At 28.7% G+C, this 15,930-nt stretch overlaps 1 protein-coding gene across 1 annotated transcript in view; it reads right to left on the bottom strand.

Annotated features, from left to right (window-relative positions):
- Window positions 1–15,930, bottom strand: part of LOC120418098 (nuclear factor of activated T-cells 5) — a 100,367-nt gene that overhangs the window by 81,382 nt on the left and 3,055 nt on the right. The window contains exon 2 of the mRNA XM_039580367.2: window positions 7,430–8,335. Coding sequence (XP_039436301.1) covers window positions 7,430–7,721 — 292 coding nt within the window. The 5' untranslated portion in view covers window positions 7,722–8,335. The remainder of the gene's footprint in view (window positions 1–7,429; window positions 8,336–15,930) is intronic.

Genomic DNA, 15,930 nt, shown 5'->3' with positions numbered 1-15,930 from the left:
TGTGCGTGTGGACACGCTAATTGATTTTGGGGAGGACGAAAAAAAATGTAGCCGCCGTGGGATTTGGTATTTATTTGCGCCAAAAGTTTAATTATTATTTTTTTTATTCAAATATTGGCTGTCTGCTGTTTGATTTCCGAGCTATTTTTAAATTTTGGAAAGGAGTTGCTAATCACCGAAGAGTCGCGAATCTATTTTGAGAATGGAAAAATTGCTGAAAATGTGTTAATACATGGTGTTGACACAATTTAAAGCAAAATCCCTGTGCTGATTCCAGCTTATAACATTAGACAGTGTTGCTGAAATATCTTAAACAGTAAGATCTAAAACATTATTGCATATAATCAAAGGATAAAAAAAATATTATTTTTGTTTGACAAAAAACTGTGAGCCATATAAAGGGGAAATAAACCCATTTTAAGCCTAATTAGCTGTCGTGTTTGAACGATGCTGGATAATCTATAGAGTGTTCCTTGAAATTTACTAAAACCAAGTACACCAACACGTAGAGCAGCTTTTTGTGAACCTTTCTGTTTATTTTCACTTTTACTAAAAGTTATTCTATTCCTTTTACAGGGTTATTACGGTGAAATCGAAAAAAAAATCCGCGCCAAATCCGCGCCGTCCGCGCCATATTAAAAAAATAATTTCGCGACAAACATACAAGAGAGTTTATTTTTTATGAATTAAAAAAAAATATTTTGGAACAAAAATCAAGAGATCCATCAAAAGGAACACAACAATCAAAAACGATTAAATAAAATTGTATTCAATAAATGCAATTTTATATCAAGAATAGCCGCATGAGGCCGAATCTCATAACGCAGAATTTTGAAACGCCGAAAATTTTGTGGACAAATTTATTTTTGCTAGGATGAAGTAAACCAGAGGGAAAAGCCATCACAATAATTTTGGCAAAAAGAGAAATTCTAAATATGAATTAAAACATTTTGAAATATAAATATGAAAAATAAAAAAAAAAACAAAAATTTATGGAATCATAATGATCATAAAATTTATAAATTTGAAAATCTTGAAAATTTATAAATCTAAAGATTTGAAAATTTAAACACAGTTCGTACTTGATGATTCTCGCCAAAGAGTCACTCATAAAAATCGAACCACCAAATTTGTATTATTTTTGTAAGAATTTAAGAATTTAAGAATTTAAGAATTTAAGAATTTAAGAATTTAAGAATTTAAGAATTTAAGAATTTAAGAATTTAAGAATTTAAGAATTTAAGAATTTAAGAATTTAAGAATTTAAGAATTTAAGAATTTAAGAATTTAAGAATTTAAGAATTTAAGAATTTAAGAATTTAAGAATTTAAGAATTTAAGAATTTAAGAATTTAAGAATTTAAGAATCTTTAAGAATTTAAGAATTTAAGAATTTAAGAATTTAAGAATTTAAGAATTTAAGAATTTAAGCATTTAAGAATTTAAGAATTTAAGAATTTAAGAATTTAAGAATTTAAGAATTTAAGAATTTAAGAATTTAAGAATTTAAGAATTTAAGAATTTAAGAATTTAAGAATTTAAGAATTTAAGAATTTAAGAATTTAAGAATTTAAGAATTTAAGAATTTAAGAATTTAAGAATTTAAGAATTTAAGAATTTAAGAATTTAAGAATTTAAGAATTTAAGAATTTAAGAATTTAAGAATTTAAGAATTTAAGAATTTAAGAATTTAAGAATTTAAGAATTTAAGAATTTAAGAATTTAAGAATTTAAGAATTTAAGAATTTAAGAATTTAAGAATTTAAGAATTTAAGAATTTAAGAATTTAAGAATTTAAGAATTTAAGAATTTAAGAATTTAAGAATTTAAGAATTTAAGAATTTAAGAATTTAAGAATTTAAGAATTTAAGAATTTAAGAATTTAAGAATTTAAGAATTTAAGAATTTAAGAATTTAAGAATTTAAGAATTTAAGAATTTAAGAATTTAAGAATTTAAGAATTTAAGAATTTAAGAATTTAAGAATTTAAGAATTTAAGAATTTAAGAATTTAAGAATTTAAGAATTTAAGAATTTAAGAATTTAAGAATTTAAGAATTTAAGAATTTAAGAATTTAAGAATTTAAGAATTTAAGAATTTAAGAATTTAAGAATTTAAGAATTTAAGAATTTAAGAATTTAAGAATTTAAGAATTTAAGAATTTAAGAATTTAAGAATTTAAGAATTTAAGAATTTAAGAATTTAAGAATTTAAGAATTTAAGAATTTAAGAATTTAAGAATTTAAGAATTTAAGAATTTAAGAATTTAAGAATTTAAGAATTTAAGAATTTAAGAATTTAAGAATTTAAGAATTTAAGAATTTAAGAATTTAAGAATTTAAGAATTTAAGAATTTAAGAATTTAAGAATTTAAGAATTTAAGAATTTAAGAATTTAAGAATTTAAGAATTTAAGAATTTAAGAATTTAAGAATTTAAGAATTTAAGAATTTAAGAATTTAAGAATTTAAGAATTTAAGAATTTAAGAATTTAAGAATTTAAGAATTTAAGAATTTAAGAATTTAAGAATTTAAGAATTTAAGAATTTAAGAATTTAAGAATTTAAGAATTTAAGAATTTAAGAATTTAAGAATTTAAGAATTTAAGAATTTAAGAATTTAAGAATTTAAGAATTTAAGAATTTAAGAATTTAAGAATTTAAGAATTTAAGAATTTAAGAATTTAAGAATTTAAGAATTTAAGAATTTAAGAATTTAAGAATTTAAGAATTTAAGAATTTAAGAATTTAAGAATTTAAGAATTTAAGAATTTAAGAATTTAAGAATTTAAGAATTTAAGAATTTAAGAATTTAAGAATTTAAGAATTTAAGAATTTAAGAATTTAAGAATTTAAGAATTTAAGAATTTAAGAATTTAAGAATTTAAGAATTTAAGAATTTAAGAATTTAAGAATTTAAGAATTTAAGAATTTAAGAATTTAAGAATTTAAGAATTTAAGAATTTAAGAATTTAAGAATTTAAGAATTTAAGAATTTAAGAATTTAAGAATTTAAGAATTTAAGAATTTAAGAATTTAAGAATTTAAGAATTTAAGAATTTAAGAATTTAAGAATTTAAGAATTTAAGAATTTAAGAATTTAAGAATTTAAGAATTTAAGAATTTAAGAATTTAAGAATTTAAGAATTTAAGAATTTAAGAATTTAAGAATTTAAGAATTTAAGAATTTAAGAATTTAAGAATTTAAGAATTTAAGAATTTAAGAATTTAAGAATTTAAGAATTTAAGAATTTAAGAATTTAAGAATTTAAGAATTTAAGAATTTAAGAATTTAAGAATTTAAGAATTTAAGAATTTAAGAATTTAAGAATTTAAGAATTTAAGAATTTAAGAATTTAAGAATTTAAGAATTTAAGAATTTAAGAATTTAAGAATTTAAGAATTTAAGAATTTAAGAATTTAAGAATTTAAGAATTTAAGAATTTAAGAATTTAAGAATTTAAGAATTTAAGAATTTAAGAATTTAAGAATTTAAGAATTTAAGAATTTAAGAATTTAAGAATTTAAGAATTTAAGAATTTAAGAATTTAAGAATTTAAGAATTTAAGAATTTAAGAATTTAAGAATTTAAGAATTTAAGAATTTAAGAATTTAAGAATTTAAGAATTTAAGAATTTAAGAATTTAAGAATTTAAGAATTTAAGAATTTAAGAATTTAAGAATTTAAGAATTTAAGAATTTAAGAATTTAAGAATTTAAGAATTTAAGAATTTAAGAATTTAAGAATTTAAGAATTTAAGAATTTAAGAATTTAAGAATTTAAGAATTTAAGAATTTAAGAATTTAAGAATTTAAGAATTTAAGAATTTAAGAATTTAAGAATTTAAGAATTTAAGAATTTAAGAATTTAAGAATTTAAGAATTTAAGAATTTAAGAATTTAAGAATTTAAGAATTTAAGAATTTAAGAATTTAAGAATTTAAGAATTTAAGAATTTAAGAATTTAAGAATTTAAGAATTTAAGAATTTAAGAATTTAAGAATTTAAGAATTTAAGAATTTAAGAATTTAAGAATTTAAGAATTTAAGAATTTAAGAATTTAAGAATTTAAGAATTTAAGAATTTAAGAATTTAAGAATTTAAGAATTTAAGAATTTAAGAATTTAAGAATTTAAGAATTTAAGAATTTAAGAATTTAAGAATTTAAGAATTTAAGAATTTAAGCATTTAAGAATTTAAGAATTTATGAATTTAAGAATTTAAGAATTTAAGAATTTAAGAATTTAAGAATTTAAGAATTTAAGAATTTAAGAATTTAAGAATTTAAGAATTTAAGAATTTAAGAATTTTAGAATCTAAAAATTTAAATTTTATTTGAGATTTTTTAGATTTTCTTTTTGTTTTCAAAATTGTTTTATATTTAATATTTTTTTGTTTTTTTATTTAGATTTTTTTCTTAAATTTTGATTTTTTTTTTAGTTTTTTGTCGTTTTGAATTTCACATTTTTATAATGCTGAATTTTGAATTATCAGTTTTTTTAATTACGATTTTAAAAATTCAAAAAAAAAATTAATCTGGATTTTGAAAATTTTGATTCAAAAAACTATTAGAATGTAAAAAAAGTTTAAAATTTTTAATATTTGAATTTTGAATGATGGAGCATTAATTTTTGAATGTTGAGATCTCTTTATTTTTCGCCAAGAATGTTTAAATTTCGAAAAAAATATTCTACGGGTAAATCCCATCTACAATTCAAAGGCAAATTGAATATATTTACTATAAAATTAAAAATAAATAAGGTTAAAAAAACATTACTCAAAACTCAAAAGAAATTACATATTCAGAGCCAGATATATTAAGAAATGAGTTAAGTGTAGTAATAATTTTATTTAAGAAATTCTCAACCATAAATTTAAAAAATAATATCTACATAATCTTCCTCTTAATTTTTCGACGGTTCGTATTAAGAAAATACAAACAAACATTTTCAGAAAAAATCTATTCATAAGAAATTGAAATTGCACTCAATGTAAAAAAAACAAATTCTCGTAATTATTGATAATATTATTCTTAATAACTTGAAAGTAATTCTATCTATTTATCGATTTATTTATCAAAATTGCCATCCGCGCGAAATCCGCGCCTGAGCAAAATTAGTCAGCAAATCCGCGCCAAAACCGCGCTATCTGCGCGAAACGCGCCATCCGCGCGATCCGCGCCGTCCGTAACAATCCTGATTCTTAAATTAAATTTGAATTAATTTGTTTGAATTTTGAATTCCAAAATTTTTCTAGTTTTGAATTTATTTATTTTTAAATTGCAAATTTATAAAATTTCGTATATTTGAATATTTGTATTCTAATTTTTAAATTTTCAGTAAAAAAGACTATAAAAATCAAAAATATTTTTAATTTCTGAATCTTCGAATTTTGAATATTGTAGCTTTCATTTTTGAGTGTTTTGATCTTTTATTTTTCCCCAAGAAATCTAGAAAAGAAAATTATTATATGGGGTGGGTTTTACTACAATTCAACGGCGAAGAGCCAGCATCCGCAGTTGAGCACAGTACGGCCACGGAAACAAGCCCCAATAATCATTTTTCTTACATCCTGGTATATAACATCGAGAAAAGTTTGAAAAATGATTCACATGATTGAAATCCTTTTTAAAATAAACAATAAATAAGGTTAAAAAGAACGATACTCAAAACTCAAAAGATATTAAAAATATTCAAAGCCGGTAAAAATTTGTTGAATGTAGTAATAAATTTGTTTAAGAAATCCTCATCAATACATTTAAAAAATAATCTCTTCATGAACTTTTTTTTACGTTTTTTATTAAGAAAATACAAACAAACATTCTCGGAAGAAAACTCAATTTTGTTTCAGTAGCAGAAATCGAAGCAAATTAAAAAAAAATCCCTGATTCCCTGTTAATACTTTTCTTTTTTGCTTGAAAGTAATTTTATCGCTCTCAATTATTTTAAATATTAATCAAATTTCACATCCGCGCGAAATCCGCGCCTAAGCAAAATTAGCCAGCAAATCCGCGCCAAATCCGCGCGAAAAGCGCCATCCGTAACAACCCTGCTTTTACACGCATTAAAAAAATCCCAAATGTATTCTAATCAGACGAGAATGCATTGGGCCACGCCCACTTTACTATTTTCAGCTTAGTTCTTTTTTCTTCCAGCGCTCTTTTGGGTCTGCTCAGTGCTGCCAATTGTAATGAAATTTTAAGCGAACACTCCAACAGGCGCTGCCTGGTGGTGTTGGTGGCCACCCTTTGTTCTTTATTTGCCTTCCCTTCTCGCTCGGTTTTCTTCAGCCTTCGATTGGAATGGGTCGTCAAAAGTCAAACGTCAGAAGACTTGGCGCGTTTGTTTTTTTTATGGCGCTAGCTAATTATTTACGTGTTTCGGAAATATTTTGCAAGTGAGTGACTAACTAATGTTTAAAAGAACATGTTGCCGAAAGTTGCGGGCAGTTTTGTATCGAAAGCGCCGTGAAAAAATAAGCGAAAGTGAAAAGTTGATTTTGGCGATATTCATTAAGCGTTTGAGGGTTTCTCGCGTGTGTCACTGTGTGTGCCAACAAAATGATGAGAAATGGTCTCGCAAAATAGAAATTATGATCAAAAGTGATCTTTTTGGCCAGTAAGTGGTATACATTTGCAAGCTTACTCGAGGCGGTGCTGTTGCTGGTAAGTTTATAGTATAAATAGTATTTTTGGAGCTTTAATCGAGCATCAAACACTCCATATGACGAAGATATGTGTTTGATTGGAAAGGGTATATTTCCCTTACTTCTACACAGGGTTTTGCTAGATCAAAAACATATACAGTCCAGACTCGATTATCCGAAGTTCAATTATCCGAAGGTTTGTACGGGACTTCGAATCACGACCATTATTTTTTTTCTTTCGTATTTTTTATTTTCTTACTTTTGACATGAAGTTCGAGTTCTGCGATCCATTTTTTTTAATTTGAATATTTGTATGCATTTTAAATTGAAAAAAGGCAATTTTTAATATGTTATTACCGCCATTTTGGCCACCATCTTGGATTTAAAAATTCTAAATTATTTTAAAGTAGTTTATGGGCCATACTCGACGATCAAAAATAAGACAACGATTTTTTTTCCGAGGCCTTCGGGTAATTGAGTCTGGACTGGATTTTTATTTCCTCGACAGAGTTATCAGAATCAGCTTGGATCTCCAAAAGTTGTAGCAAACCCCCCACCCCATTCTAACAAACCACTCTGAAGTGCTTTTGCTACTCCCTAATCGAGCCCAAGAACGCAGCATCCCCAAAAAGTTCTCCCCACCAGCACCACCACCACCGTCCTTCTGCTAGGGCGTGGTTTCGGGTTTTGCGCTTTCGCATCCACCAAGCGTTCTCCCCCCACCTCTAAATGGGCCTCGCGGGGCAATCGTCGTTACAACAACCTGTTGACAGAGCGGCGGACTCACCTGTTCCCGCAGCAGATCCAATCGCTGCGCCAACAGCAGCTCCACTTGGGACGATAGTGCCGGAGGCGGCAAGTCCATTCCGGGTACCGCCAGCACCAGCAGCACCGTTTCTGGTGCCTAGTTTGCCGCCCTTGCCCTTGCCAACCGGAGGAAGGGGGCTCAGTAGTGTCGCCCCGCTGAGAATGGGAGCACCGAGGGTCACGGGCGTGGTGGCGGTCGTCGTTGATCCGGACGACTGGCTCGCGGCAGGGACACGTCTAAGTGGCGAAGAAGTGGTGCATTTCAACAGCATGACTTCTTTCCGCGCGGTTGGGAGGTGGGGTTTGGTTTTCGTCTTCTTCTCTTCTTTTATTGGGTTTGCACAACAATAAACAAACTATTTCTAGCCCTCTTCACTACACACACCTTGGACTCACTAGCACACACAAACACACAATCACTCACTCAGTAGTAGCACACTCTTTGCCTAAGCTTTTATCACTATGCTGGGCCTTCTAAAATCGATCTCTATCGCGGAACCAGAACCAAAACGCCACCAGTTGCTTCAATCTTCTGACGCTTATCTGCTAGCTGTTGAGCTCAGAATCTCATCCAAGGAGCAGCGAGGACTTGCAACAACACTACCACAGCTACACCGAGTCCGAATGTCGGGGCACACCCGAAAATCACCGATAACGGCCCCAGCCCGGGATGACCGAAAGGACGACGACGACGACGACGACGGCACGTGCGATTGAACTTGGTTGTGGCGTTGTATTGGTGCGCTCGGGTGGTGGTGCTGCACGTGGAAACACGGCCTGTTTTTCGGCTCGATTTAGCACTCTCCTCGCTCGGTTTGGTTGCAGATTTGCTTTTTGAGCGTTTTCACTTGGGTGTAGAAGACACAAGTTACACAGCGTATTGATTCTGGAAAGGGAGTGGGGGAAGAGAAAAAAAAAGTACGATAAGTTAGTACGATGGCGCGGATTCAGAGAACGCATTCGTTTTTAGGCAAACATTTATTGATTAAGAATACACCCATTCCGAGAATTTTAGTAGAGACAAATTGTGAGAAATAAAGGCTATTTTCGAAAGTACCTACGCATCAGTCTGTGTAAATTTGCCCCACAACGGGGGTGGGACTCTCAAAACATATTCCGACTTCGGGCGCTTCTAGTTAATACTTGTTACATTTAAATTGTAATAAAAACTTAGTATGTAATCCTAGTAATTCTGTACAAAATTAGCACTTTTTTCCATCTATTCCTTACATCTGAGCAATTCTCTACGAAATAGGTCTTTTTTAATTTTAATTTTGTATTTTTTAATCCGGCTGAAACTTGTTTGGTGCCCGGTATGCCCAAATAAGCCATTTTGCATAATTAGTTTGTCCATATAGATTAATTCCAGCTAAAATCAGGATTTTTTCTGGTACTTTTGTACCCGACCCTCTCCGATTTCAATAAACCTTGGTAGACATGTTATCCTAGGCCTACATAAGCCATTTTTGTGTATATAGAGCCAATTGTACTCGAAAATAACATTTGAGAAGGGCGTAAGGTATTTAAATATTTTTGTATTTTGTAATTTAAAAGTTACTGTATCTCGAAGCCGTTGCGTCGTATCAAAAAGTGGTCAAAGACAAACTTGTAGGAAATTGAACGGGCTTTCTGAAAAAAATTCACTGAAATAAAAATACACGCCACATCTATGAGATTTTTTGATTTTTAAGTCTAAAACTTTAATTTGAAGGTGATGTGACGATTTTTTTCGTTCAAAATTTTTGAGGAAATAGTCTTAAATATAACCAAAAGACTGACGAAAAATACAAAATGGTATGTCTCTCCTAAAAAATACAAAAATCATTTACTAAAACTGTTTTTTTGAAAACTGGTCTAATTGTCAAAATTTTTAAAAACCGGTAGTGGGAATCGATTTTCCAGACAATTTTACATAAAAGTATCGATATTGACCATTGTCCTATGTCCAATCCTTGGGAAGATACAGTGGTTTTAAAAATGAAAATGTTGAAAAAACTTTTTTTTTGTAGTTTTTGGCAATTTCTATATTTTTTCAGTCTCGTAAATATTTTTACCGGAAAGCTCGTCCAATTTACCATAAGTTTGCCTTTGACAACATTTCAATTGGATGTAAGGGCTTACAGATATAAGCTTACTTACATTGCTTATAACTGAAAATAGATTTTTTTTTTCAGTGTGGTAGAAACCAGGATAGTAAATTTGATTACGTAAATATAAAAACGATATAAATCAAAAAGCTGTCAAAGGAAAACTTATGGGAAATCGGACGAGCTTTCCGGTAAAAATATTTACGAGACTGAAACACCAAGTCTGTCATATAGAAATTGCCAAAAACCACCAAAACACCCGTTTTTTCAACATTTTCATTTTTAAAACCGCTGTATCTTTCCAAGGATTGGACATAGGACAATGGTCAATATGAACACTTTCAAAAATTTTGACGTTTAGACCACTTTTCAAAAAAACAGATGTAGTAAATGATTTTTGTATTTTTTTAGGAGAGACATACCATCCTGCATTTTTCGTCAGTATTTTGTTTATATTTAAGGATATTTGAACGAAAAAAAAACGTGACATCACCTTTAAATTTAAGTTTTAGACTTAAAAATCAAAAAATCTCATAGATGTGGCGTGTATTTTTGTTTCAGTGTATTTTTTTCAGAAATCCCGTCCAATTTCCTACAAGTTTGTCTTTGACCACTTTTTGATACGACGCAACGGCTTCGAGATACAATAACTTTTAAATTACAAAATACAAAAATATTTAAATACCTTACGCCCTTCTAAAATGTTATTTTCGAGTACTATTGGCTCCATATACACAAAATTGGCTTATATAGGCCTTGGATAACATGTCTACAAAGTTTGTCATTGAAATCGGAGAGGGTCGGGTACAAAAATACCAGAAAAAATCCTGATTTGAGCTGGAATTGCTCTATAATTTTCCATACAAATTTGACAGCTGTCCATACGAAAATGATATCTGAAAATTCAAAAATCAGTATCTTTTGATGGATTTTTTTATCGATTTGGTGTCTTTGGCAAAGTTAAAGGTATTGATAAGGACTACACTGAAAAAAAAAATTATAAGCGGTAAATTTTTTTGTTGATTTTTAACTTCACATTTTGTCACTAAACCTTGATTTGCAAAAAAAAAACACTATTTTAGGGGACATCAAATGCCAACTTTTCAGACATTTCCAGAATGTGCGAAAAATCATTGACCAAGTTATGATATTTTAAATAAACACTGGTTATTTTCAAAACATTGAATCAGCAAAAAAAAATTCAACTTCATTTTTCGATGTAAAATCAAATTTGCAAAAAAAAAAGTGCTTTAGTGACATTTTGATAAAATGCACCGTTTTCAAGTTATAGCCATTTTCAAGTCACTTTTTTGAAAATAGTCACGGTTTTTATATTTTTTTTTTAAATTAGTGCACTTTTCAAAAAAATATTTTTGAAAATCTGAGAAAATTCTCTTTTTTTTTTTTGCTTTTAGAACTTTGTTGATACGACCCTTAATTGCTGAGATATTGTCATGCAAAGGTTTAAAAACATGAAAATTGATGTTTTTTAAGTCTCACCCAAACAATTCACCATTTTCTACTGTCGATATCTCAGCAACTAATGGTTCGATTTACAATATTAAAATATGAAACTTTCGTTAAATTTTCCGATCTTTCCGAAAACAATATTTTCAATATTTCAACTCAAGACTCAAATTTAAAAAAGACGTAATATTGAATGTTTACCCTTTTTGAAATGTAAGTCTTGTTAAAAAAATATATATCAAAATACTGTTTTCGTAAAGATCAAAAAAATTAAAGAAAGTTTTATATTTTAACATTGAAAATCGAACCATTAATTGCTGAGATATCGATATTAGAAAAGTGTGGGTTGTTTGGGTGAGACTAACATAGAGAATTTTCTCTGGTTTTCAAAATGAGCAAAAATGGGCACTGATTTTAAAAAATGAACAACTGCGACTTTTTTCAAAAAGTTACCTAAAAATTGCTATAATTTGAAAACATTGCACTTTTCAAAATTTCACTAAAGTACTTTTTGATTTTGATTTGATGGAGAATGAGGGTGTCCAAAAAGTTAATAGTTTTTAGCGTTACGTAATAAAAGAACATTCCCTTCCCCAAACAAGTTTGCAAGTTTGGCAAACTGTCAACACGAACAAGTGCGAATTTGTTTGTCATAGTCTAATACCTGCTTTAGCCCTTAAAACAATGACGTTAAAATTTTAGAGATGATAAAAAAGTACTGCAAATATCCAATGTGTTGGATATTTTGTTGGTGAGTAGTAGTCCATCAATATATAAAGAATCAAAACATTTTTTTAAATTAATTTTAATATGCTATTTTTTGGAATATTGTTTATGAAAGAGATTCATTTATGTTTTTTTTTTTCATGGCATAACAAAAAGAACGCAGGAAAAAAAATAAAAAGGATATTATTTTGAATTTTATACAGATACTTTTAAAAGTGGGCTGACTATTTATTTTTTCCATAAAAAAATATTAAAAAAGAATACTTTCAAAAAAATTCTTGTAGACATACATGATCGTAAATTCATAGAAATGTTGCACAATTTGGACAGTAGCATAACTGTAGACTTCCCTGAAGTTTTCTGTGATATTTTATGGGCTTCAAATTTTAAATTCATTTTCTTATCAGCCGATTGGAATTTCTCAAGTAAATGTTTTGAAATAGGGTATTTTAACCATTAGTGGACCCCCTAGTAGAGCCGAAGCACATTTTTCACAAATTTTCAATATTTTAAGCACTTTTTCATAACCCTTTGTACAAAACAATGAAAACTGAAGTCTTTCGAACAATTTTGACTATTTGTTTCATCAGTTATTTGTTTTTGAGCAGAAAAATAGCCAATTGAAAAAAAATTTTTTTTTGCCTGTTGTGGACCCCCTTTTCCTATAGTGGACCCGGGTCCATAATCCGATTGTGGACCCGGGTCCACTATAGGCAAACTGTTATTTTTATACCAAATTTAACCGATATTTGATGTTTTGATGCATGGTGTAGGTCTAATGATAGATATAATGAATAAAAGATGGATTTTGCTCACTTTTCATCATAAACAAATATTTTTTGTTAACAAATTTGGCTTTAAACAACAAAAAACCAAACAGACATTTAAACACATTTATTTCCGAAAAAGATCAGAGAAAACGTCTCAAAAACCACTGTAAACATAAAAATAATTTAAAAAAAGTAATCTTGATGCAAATTTTTCCATATTAATTACATAAATGGTTGACCGATACTAAACAATAGAATTGTTTACAGTTGCTGATAAAACCACGCATGTTTATTGGAAAAAAAATGTTTTGTTATTGATTTATTATTATAAAATATCATTTCAAACTGCAATTATGGTGCTTCAGTTAAGTACAATTAACTATAGTTTTGATTAATTATAAATTCTTACGGCTTCAGCATTATTGGTACTTTTAACATGAAAACAGCTATATTTATACTCATAATTGAAAAAATATGCGTTTAGGTTGATAACAACAAGCATTTATTGTATGTTTTAGAGAAACTTTTGCTTGAATACACAGTTTTCATCATTTTTGAAGGTTTAATTAACAGGGGTCCACTTTTGGAAAAGTTTGGATTTTCGTTGTCCTATATTGGACCCCCCTTATTTTTGCTCGAAAATGTCAGTTCTTCGCTTTATTTTAGTAAAGATCCTTAAACTTACATTATTTCGACTTGCTGAAGTTGAAAAATCAGTCAAAAAATGATTGGATGGTTAATTCAATCATAAAATATAAATGCAGTTTTGTTGTGAAAATGCTAGTGGCCATGGCTGATTTCAGATGTCGAACTCAAAACACTTATTTTGGTGAAAAGGACAATTCAATGTAAGTCATCATTGTTCTAAATGATGCTGAACATGCCAAATAAAAGATTTGTAGACAACAACACGCTTGAAATTGTGATTTTATTGAATTTTTCATCAAAAACCCTTCAGAGGGTCCACTATAGGAAAGGGGTCCACTAATGGATAACGTACCCTAAACTCATTGATGATTTTCCCACTTTTTTATTTTTTTGTTGTTTCGGAACATGACAAAACAGAAAGCAAGCAGCTTGAAGCATTGCATGTTTTTTGTAAAGCATATTTTTTCAGGGGTCTAGAATTCCGAGAATGTTTCCACGTGGTTTATGGATGGCCCCTTAATCATTGAGTTCTTTCTAGGACTAGGACGACTCGCTTGAAACGCTCAAGTATGCACACTTCACGCTATTGACAGACTGTCTGATGTTGCGCCCTAGTAAAACAATACCTTAGGAAGAATTTGGAATTTATAGTATGCAACAGGCTGACCGATATGAAAACAGTTCATACTCTGTTTTAAAATAAAAACAAAGCCCAAACTTGTGCCCCACGGTGTAATAATTCAAAATCCTAAACCAGACAAAATTGTCCATAAATCACCGTCCGTTTACGCCCAACATAATCAGTTTTGACGTCATTACCCGACGATTCACGGTGCGTTATCAATCCAACGAAAAGTTCAGTTGTTGTTTTGCTATGTTCTGTTTACATTGCCAGCCCGGCCGTTTGGCCGTTAAACAATTATTGTGCTACGACGATTGTAGAACCGACCGAGTGACGAAAACCGAAAACGCGCTCAATTCGTCCCGCCATGAACCACCGTTCTTCATTAAAGCTGATCATCGCCAATAAAATCAATCTGGGCACCACCTCTCTACCCTCGGGCAAAAACTGGAAACATCATCATAATTGATATACAACGCGCCGCGCGGCAGCAGCAGCACAAAAAAGCTTTTTGATTCCGAAGGGTTGTATGTTCGAGAGCCAATCGAAACTGTTTAGTTTTGCCGCTGTGTGTACACTAACTTGATTGATAGCATCGAATAACAAGTGCGGGACCCGGCTGGTGCTGGTGGTGATTCTGCCTCGCGAAACCCGTTTATTGGTTGGTGGGTTGAAAATGAAAACAAAAATATACCAGCCTGCTATTTCTATCAAGTTGGTACGCAAATCATCGTCACATTGGAGAGTTGAACACTTTGAACGACATTTGGGCAGGATATGAAAAAGGTTATCAAAAAAATGCTAAATACTTGAAATACCTACATTTTCATCTGTTTACGCTAAATAGATCAATAGCAAGCAATCTGTCGAGTTCAGAAATCTATTTGAGTTGAGCAGAAGTTGTCCAAGCATTGACGTCCCGTTTCACCTTAAGCGGTAAGCAGCCGAAAAGGAACAGAAACGGAAAGTGGCGTTTCGCGCGGTACACGTTTGCAGTGCTTGAAAGTTGAAATGTATAAATAATATTGTATTCGATGTAATAAAATTGAACATTTCGACAACACCCCGCGCGGTATTTCAGAATGTGGCGCAGACACTGTTGCCAGCGATTTTCTGCACTTTTGGTGCAATAAAAATCATACCCGGCAACAACAATTTCTAAAATTAAAAAAAATATTTAAAAAAACAACATTCAAAAATTACACAGAAATTGAGAAATAAAAAATTAACAAAAAAAGTATTTTAAAATTAGGAACTCCAAAAATTTTAAAATAATTCAATTCATTTCAACTTATTTTATTAGTAAATAATCAATCGACAGTTCCGCATTTCTTATAACCTAATCGAGTTTTGGAGTTCCTTTCAACTATAATTTGTACTATAATTCATTTTGATGCAATTCGATATTCTAACAATGGATTTGCAAAAGAGGAAAAATAAAAAAAAAACTTTCAATTTTAAAATAAAAAATTAAATAAAATCATAAATTCACAAATCAAATATTCAGATATTCAAAACAATCAAATTCAAAAATTTCAAAATCTTAAAATTCAAAAGATTCAAAATGAAAAACTTTCAAAAATTAAAATAGTTCAGGACATAAAAAAATTAATAATGCTACAAATATAAATATCAATTATAATTTCAAATATAAAAAATAAAGATTATAAAAAAAATCACTTGAGAACTGTTCTTTTTTTCCAAACCAGCATAGAATTTTTTTTCTCAATCCCAAAATATAACTCTAAAAATGTCAGATTTGTTTAAAACTTGAGATCTCGACAAAAATGGCGGCATTCAAGAATTTGAAAAAATGAAAGAAATTATGGAAAATGAAACCTAAGAATTTAAGACTTTGAGAAGTTAAGAATTTTACAGTTGTATTTTTTAAAATTTAAAGTATTAAACGATTAAGTAAAATTTAAGAATCTAAGAATTCAAGAATTCAAGAATTTAAGAATTTAAGAATTGAAAATTTAAGAATTTAAGAATTTAGGAATTTAAAAATATAAGAATTTAAGAATTTAATAATTTAATAATTTAAGAATTTAGGAATTGAAGAATTTAAGAATTTAAGAATTTAAGAATTTTAGAATTTCAGGATTTTTGAATTTTGAATTTAATAATTTAATTGTAATTGTAATTTTATTGAAACGATATC

This window comes from Culex pipiens, chromosome 1 (genome assembly GCF_016801865.2).
Source record: "Culex pipiens pallens isolate TS chromosome 1, TS_CPP_V2, whole genome shotgun sequence".
In the NCBI taxonomy this organism is placed as follows: Eukaryota; Metazoa; Arthropoda; class Insecta; order Diptera; family Culicidae; genus Culex; species Culex pipiens.
The sequence above is the reverse complement of the archived record's forward strand: the minus strand, read 5'-3'. Positions and strand labels throughout refer to the sequence as shown.